Source organism: Carassius auratus, chromosome 32 (genome assembly GCF_003368295.1).
Source record: "Carassius auratus strain Wakin chromosome 32, ASM336829v1, whole genome shotgun sequence".
Classification (NCBI taxonomy): Eukaryota; Metazoa; Chordata; class Actinopteri; order Cypriniformes; family Cyprinidae; genus Carassius; species Carassius auratus.
In genome coordinates, this window is record NC_039274.1 from 34,526,589 (window position 1) to 34,534,304 (window position 7,716).

The window sequence follows — 7,716 nt, forward strand, 5'->3', positions numbered from 1 at the left end:
CATTTTCATCTGAATACATTAAATAAGTGTGTAATGAATAGTGTTGTCCACTTTGGTTCCAACCTCACTTTTACTGAACTGTAAAGTGAAAATATTGTGTGATTTATTTTGCATTCAGTTTTCAGTTAAATATATTTCACAATATCAAAGTTATTGTCAAACATTGTGAACATACCTAAACAAACTGGTTAAATCTTATGTTCCCTCCAGAAGTTTGCCCTCTGCAAGTGAACGACGCCTTGTGGTGCCATCCCAAAGAGGTTCATAATCACTCTCAAGGACCTTTTCCTGGACTGTGTCCAGCTGGTGGAATCACCTCCCAATCTCAATCCGAACTGCTGAGTCTTTAATCATTTTCAAGAAACATCTTAAGACTCATCTTTTTCACCAGAACTTAACCAACTAATGCTAGCACTTTTCCTTCTTTTCTTGTCTTTTATATATATAAAAAAAAAAAACCTGGCTATGCGTTCTGTACTAGACTAACTGAGACTTGTCATGGCACTTGTATCCTGTTGTTGTTCGCTTGTACACCTGACTGCTTCTGTTCTTCTCATTTGTAAGTCGCTTTGGATAAAAGCGTCTGTTAAATGATTAAATGTAAATGTTTATACAGGACGGTACAGAAAGTGCACAAGTGGGAGAGAGTGGAGGGGACGGCGTCAGAAAGGACCGAGCGCTGGGACACTTTCAAGGATCACCCGAAGCACAACCACACTGTATACACTAAGGCTGCTGGTTCTAACATTTTAGAGTGCCCTGCGGTAGAAATCTCATTCTGCATTCCCCACGGTAAAGAAGACACAGTCCGGGGGGGTTCCCATTAGAAATCAACTGGTTGAAGGTTCCCTGCTCGTACTGTGCAACACATTTTCACGGCACAAATGTACACAACTCTTGTAATGAGACGCATTACTAAAACATGTTTTTGACAGAAACTGTAGGTTTCCACCAAAATAAAAGATCCACTGGTTTCAGTCATAAAGGTACAAGGGTTTGTCTTGTAAGTGCTGAAAAAAATATGCATTTATGTGCCAAATTATTTCACAAAAATCTTTAAATATTATTGTATTTGGATTGTTCTACTACCTGTTTTTAGCATTACCTCCATGCATACTCTGCATAATAAAGTGTGGGATTATTTTCATCTGTTTTATACAGTATGTTTCCAAAATCAAACTGCTGTGTGACAATTTTGAGCATGTGGTAGTTTATTGAAGTTGTTTGTAAAGCCATTGCTGCCAGTCATTAGATTTTTAGCCTTGCATGTACATTGTTGATCTAAATGCCAACTAGGATCTAGGTGTATTTACACACGGTGCAAGGTACGACGGGGAAACAACGTCGTGTTATCAACGCTGATTAACTTTTCAAAATCAACACCTCATTCAGCTTTCATCCCAGGGCTGCAGCACGACCCTAATTCACCCATAATGCAGGTAAGACGGTGAAACAGCGTCGCGATTTCAACGGTGAATCCACGTCGTGATTTCAACGTTGATCCAATTTGCAAAATCGAAAGGTTATTCAACGTTGATTCAACGTCGGGATTTCAACAGTGAATCAGCGTGATTTCAACCATACATCAACGTCACGATTTCAACGGTGAATCAACGTCGTGATTTCAACGTTGATCCAATTTGCAAAATCGAAAGGTTTTTCAACGTTGATTCAACCATGGTACCTGACGTTGTTTCAACGTTGAATCAACGTTGAAATGCCGGCTGGGTCATTACAAGAATAGCATGTATAGATCTTTATGGACGTAAATTAGGTTTTAATCGCCGTCATGCATGAATGAATAATATTTTTGCTATTTTAAACTTAATAATCCGTCATGATCACATTAGACAACTGAAATTGCACTTCGAAATATTCACATTGTCAATATTATTTGAGACCCCCCAAAATTTCACATTTCTCGTTTTCAGGGGAGCCCATGTCTTATTAAGGGGAGCCGAGCTCCCTCTAGCTCCCCCGTAGTTCGCACTATGTCAACATTATACAGAAAACTTTTATACAACAGCTTTGAAAGCGGCTAAACTAGGCTGAGCATTGTTCACGGAACAAGATCTCTTGCGATATGAGTAACGTCACACCAAAAGTGCATTCGAAGTATTTCAGTTTTTATATCTCTTCACTGCCACACCGTAAGGCCGCAGCATCTGTGCTTGTGCAAGCGATTCTCATTCTTTTTCTGTTTCTTTACTTGATGTCGATGAGCCTTAACAGCTTTAAAATAGCCCAAATTTTTAAGTTACAAGTGAAATGATATACATGGAGAACGACCGTATTTTAATTCTAATAAACTTTACTGTCCAAATTAAACTCTTTACGCTCGTTCTTACATTTTCTGTGCATTTTTCAATATGATTCTTGACCTTTAATAATATGAGCCTAAATTCCTGACATAATGTCATAGACAAATTGAGCTATAAACAAATTTAACAGATTATTTATTTCCACTGTATTTTGAAATAATCGCTTTATATCGTTTCACAGGTTTCTGATAAGAAGGTTTGTATATACGGTCAGTTTTTTGTCTTGCCTTATAAAGTCGGTGCCAGTGAATCAGCGTGGATGTGTGTGTATCGGGAAAGTTTCAAGTCCCTCTAAAAGTTTTAAGTGACCTCTTGACAGCGCACGGCGAGCGAATGGAGCAGCGAGGTCGGGCTCGGTGTGGCGGGGCTGCTCTGGCCGGGAGACGTCGGACTCAGGGACTGTGGAGAGCCGGAGAGGAACGCTGGAAGGTGCGCGTGCAGCGCCGGGATGGACGCTACCGAAGCTGGAGCAGGTTTGATTGGCACAGGGATCGAAGGTAAACTTTGCGCTCCATGACTCAGGGATTTGAGTGGTACTCCATATACATTATTACTGTTATGCATGTGGGGCCAAGCCGTGGTCAGCTGATTGTGTATATGATAACCCGTGGATATGGACTGCATGGTGGAGAAAGCAAGGCTTCCTGGCATTTTGTAATCTCTGGCAATTATGTTTTCGATGGCAAAGGGGTGTTTGAAGGTGGAGGGCTGAGACACACTTAAGTTGTAGTTGGTCAGCTGAGGTAGATGTGTCCCTAAAGAGGTAATTCTGAGTTTCGCTTGTTGCTGGAGGAAATGCGTCGCGTCAGAGCGTTTTTGCAGGTGCTCGGAGGCGATCATCACTTTGAATCTCTTGCGGCGCCTCAAGAAGCTCCCGTTTTCAAACATTTCACCGCAGTTGGGATGGAGAGCCCAGAAGCTGCCCTTGCCCGGCTGATCCGGTCTCCGTGGGATCTTGATGAAGCAGTCGTTGAAGGAAAGATTGTGGCGAAGGGAGTTTTGCCAGCGCTGCGTGTTTTCCCGATAATAAGGAAACATGTCCATGATGAACTTGTAAATTTCGCTGAGAGGGAGCATCTTCTCGGGGCAACTTTGAATGGCCATCGCGGTCAGCGAAATATACGAATACGGCGGCTTCTGGTCGCTGTACGTGTTTCTTCCAGGACGAGGCATTTTCCCGAGTGAACTACCTACCTCGAGTTCACAATCAGTGATGAATACGTTCAAAACACTTCGAGTTTGAGGAAAATCGAACAATCCGAGGTGAAAAATCAGACATATTAAATATAGCCTAAAACAGATGCTTCAGCTGACACTCCCTTAATATCCATTCTTGTAAAAAGTTTTGAGCAAGTTAGGCCTATGCTGTGCGTTTCATTCGTTTGTTTTAGGAGTTTGTGATTTGTTGCCAATAAGCCAATAAACTTCAGCACAAAATCAAAACCTCAAAGTCTTCTTTCATGGTCTCATCCGAAGTTCCCTGTGTGTGAAGTCTGTGAGCGTCTGTTCCCCTTTTTTCCCCTCTCTTCAAGAGCTCACTGTGTTGTCACAAGACAATCTTCCTCAGAAGGAGGGGCGCATGCACTGTCTTCTAAACTGTTTTCATTTACACCTTTCACGCGACCCGCTGAACCAATAATATTCATCTCTGCATTTGCAAGAGGTGACTGGATGTGAGATTTTGGAATCTGGCTATTGTGCATGTGAACTTTGTAAACATACACAGCAAATGGACTGTTAGTTCAGGGGGAAAATAATGTCTTCTCAGTGGCTCTCCGGCTAAAGTTAAGGCTGCAGTGACTTTGAGGAAGAGAGTTTTTTCTGTCGCGTCAGCAACCACAATTCATATTTTATCGACATTATTCTTCCGAATTTCTTCTGAAGCATAACATTTATTTTTTATTATTTCTACTTGTTTTCCTAATTGGACTCCTAATTAACTTTTACAACATAGTCTATATTTATTCATTTATTTAAAATGTAGGCTAGGTTACATTTACTTTACGTAAAAAATGTTTACATAGGCTAGGCTATTTTTGTTGCAACATCTTTATCTCGTGATCTAAAACGTGCGACTGCGTAACTCTGGCACCGTTTTGTTTTCCTTCAATTTTAAGGCACCAATTAAACAAAAAAATCACTTTTAATTAGCTCATTTTTAGAGTGTAATGATCTGTAGATATTATCATATTAACTACGTGTTTTTAGGAGGTCTGATGCGCAATTTGACTGTATAAGCTAAAGTCATGCTTTTGTAAACACAGTCACTCAGACCACACGCACAACTTCCCATTCACTGCTGAAGAACGGAGTTGATGTGCATACAAGCGCATTTGTGCATTCAAACTGCAATACTGAAATGTAGCTTCTTTATATAGCCTATTTTAATAATTGAACGGGTTTATATTTAAAATGAGTTTGAATTAGTCTAAATCCATAAATGCCTTTATTCTCAGGGTGAAGGTTTGTGATAGTCGATATCTTCACAATTTTGAGCATCAGCTTGAGGAGGATCACTGCTACATATTTTATAGCTATTTATTGTTATAAATATTTGTTATAATTAATACATTAAATTAGTTTGTGATAGTTTGTTATAAGCCATTTCATAATGGATTATAACAGATCAAATGTATTTTATTGTAGGCTATTAATTAATTAACAGCATAGGTTAAAGGGACTGACTTTTTTCAGATCATCAATAAATCGAAGAATATGTTTTAGAGAAGCATATTTTATGACATGTAAAAAACAGTTTGATTGCTATGCAGAGAGGGTTGTTTTGTAATTTAAATATAATTTCTTTATTGTAAGTCTTCACTGTAAAAAGAAATATAGTGGTGGGATATACAAAATCTGCAGTCGTGGAGAAGTGCTGGCATTACAACAGCAAGAGTATGTGCAAGTCTTAAACCAAAGCAGATGAGTCATATAACTGGTTTGAGGAGGGATGACTTCAAGGCTCTTTGATTGGAGGATGAACTTCCAAATCATAAACCAAATTATGGAGTTCTTTTATCTTTTTATTTGATTTGAGAAAAAATCACCCACAGTTGGTAAAAATTCACCCACAGTTGGTAATTCCATAAATATTATAGGCTATGCATATGAAGAAAAAATAAATGTCAAATATTTTCCAACCTCCAATTTTCTTTTTAACTTATTAATATTAAAAATGAAAAATTAAGTAAACGTTATTAGCTTATAGCTTTAATTGACAAGTTAAAATTTAATCTGTATGATTACTATTGTCTTTTAATGTTGTAATCAATACATTTGGAAAGGCATAGACAGATGGAGGAAGGAAGCACTGAATTATCCATAATGTACATTCTCCGACCCAACTGCTCCTGATGGACTGCCCATGTATGTGCCTGTGTGTGTGTGTGTGTGTGTGTGTGGGATGTGTCAAAGATGCTGCAGTTAACCCTCGACCACTAAAGCACAGGGTGAGACTGGGAGCAGGTTGATGCTGTATGCCGTAATGAATAATATTTAGCCTAATGGAGAACATATGACACATCTGTGTCTGATAGATGAGACTGGCCTGTAAAGACATGTTGTCTCAATCTCAGCCAGCACAAGGACGCAGATATTCTTATAGCTTTTCGTGCTTGGTTTTGTGTTTGTATCCTGTTCTTTACTGCATTTACTGATCTCTTAATACATACAGTTGAAACCAGATATTTACATACACTTCAGAAAAAACAAAAACATTTTTATTACATTACATTACATACATTAAATCAGAGTAAACTTATTCTGTTTTTGATCAATAAATATTAACATTTTTTTTTTGCATTTGTTAAATGTCAGAATCGAGCAAGGGATAATTTGTATGTATTTTTTAATCACTTTCATCAAAGTCAGAAGTATATACATACACTTCCTTAGTATTTGGTTGAATTACCCCGAAACTGTTTCACTTGGGCCAAACGTTTCGGGTATCCTTCCAAAAGCTTTCTACAATAGTTTGCTGGAATTTTGGCCCACTCTTCTTGACAGAACTGGTGCAACTGGGTCAGGTTTGTAGGCCTTCTTGCTCGAACTTGCCTTTTCAGTGCCGCCCACACATTTTCTATGGGACTGAGATCAGGGCTTTTTGATGGCCATTTCAATACCTTGACTTTGTTGTCCTTAAGCCACTTTGTAACATATTTGGAGGTATGCTTGGGGTCATTGTCCATTTGGAAGACCCATTTGCGCCAAAGCTTTAACTTCCTGGCTGATTTCTTCAGATGTTGCTTCAATATATCCACAAAATCTTCTTTTCTCATGATGCCATCTACTTTGAGAAGTGCACCAGTCCCTTCTGCAGCAAAGCATCCCCGCAACATTATACTACCACCCCCATACTTCACTGTTGGGATGGTGTTCTGAGACTTTAAAGCTTCGCCCTTTTTCCTCCAAATATACCATTTATCATTATGCCCGAACAGTTCAATTTTTGTTTCGTCAGACCACAGGACATTTCTCCAGAAATTAAGATTTTTGTCCCCATGCGCAGTTGCAAACTGCACTCTGTCTTTTTATGGTTGTTTTGAAGTAATGGTTTTCTCATCCCAGAGTAACCTTTTAGCTCATGGTGGTACAGGACTCGTTTTACTGTGGATAATGACACGGCATTACCAGTTTCAGCTATCATCTTTACAAGGTCTTTTGCTGTTGTCCTGGGGTTGATTCACACAGTTCGCACCAAAAAACGTTCCTCTCTGGGACTCAGAATCCGTCTCCTTCCTGAGCGGTATGATGGTTGTACATTCCCATGTTTTTTATACTTGCGTATTATTATCTGAACAGATGAACGTGGGACCTTCAGGCATCTGGAAATTGCACCTAAGGATGAGCCACACTTGTGGAGGTCCACAATTCTTTTCCTGATGTCTTGGTTGATTTCTCTTGATTTTCTCATGATGTCAAAGAAAGAGGCTTTGTGTTTAAGGTGTGCCTTTATATGCATCCATAGGTATGGCACCAGTTAACTCAAATGGAATCAATGAACCTATCAGAAGGTTCTTAAGCTCAGAATGGTATCATCTGGAGTTTTCTTTTTTGTTTAAAGACACATTAAACTTAGTGTATGTATACTTCTGACTTTAATGAAAGTGATAAAAAAAATATATAAAAGTACTCCCTCGCTCAATTCTGACATTTAACAAATGCAAAAAATAAGTTAATATTTATTGATCTAAAACAGAAAAGGTTTACTCAGATTTAATGTATGACAGTAAAGAAATAAAAGTTTTTGTGTTTTTTTCTTAAGTGTATGTAAATATCTGGTTTCAACTGTATTTTTACATTTCTTGATCTGAAAGTTACTGTAAAACATGTTCAAATATAACTAGGATTAGAGAGTGAATTGACTTACAATACTAATTAACTTTTATATTAATAC

General features: G+C 38.5%; 1 protein-coding gene across 1 annotated transcript; it reads right to left on the reverse strand.

The window, feature by feature from the left end:
• Positions 1-1,735: 1,735 nt before the first annotated feature.
• LOC113052298 (forkhead box protein B1-like) lies at positions 1,736-3,878 on the reverse strand. The gene has a single exon (XM_026216736.1). The coding sequence runs from the start codon at positions 3,492-3,494 to the stop codon at positions 2,622-2,624; it is 873 nt and encodes a 290-aa protein (XP_026072521.1). The 5' UTR covers positions 3,495-3,878; the 3' UTR covers positions 1,736-2,621.
• Positions 3,879-7,716: the final 3,838 nt, after the last annotated feature.

Coding starts and splice junctions, on each gene's coding strand:
- LOC113052298 (XM_026216736.1), bottom strand. CDS start 3,494: ATGCCTCGTCCTGGAAGAAACACGTACAGCGACCAGAAGCCGCCGTAT.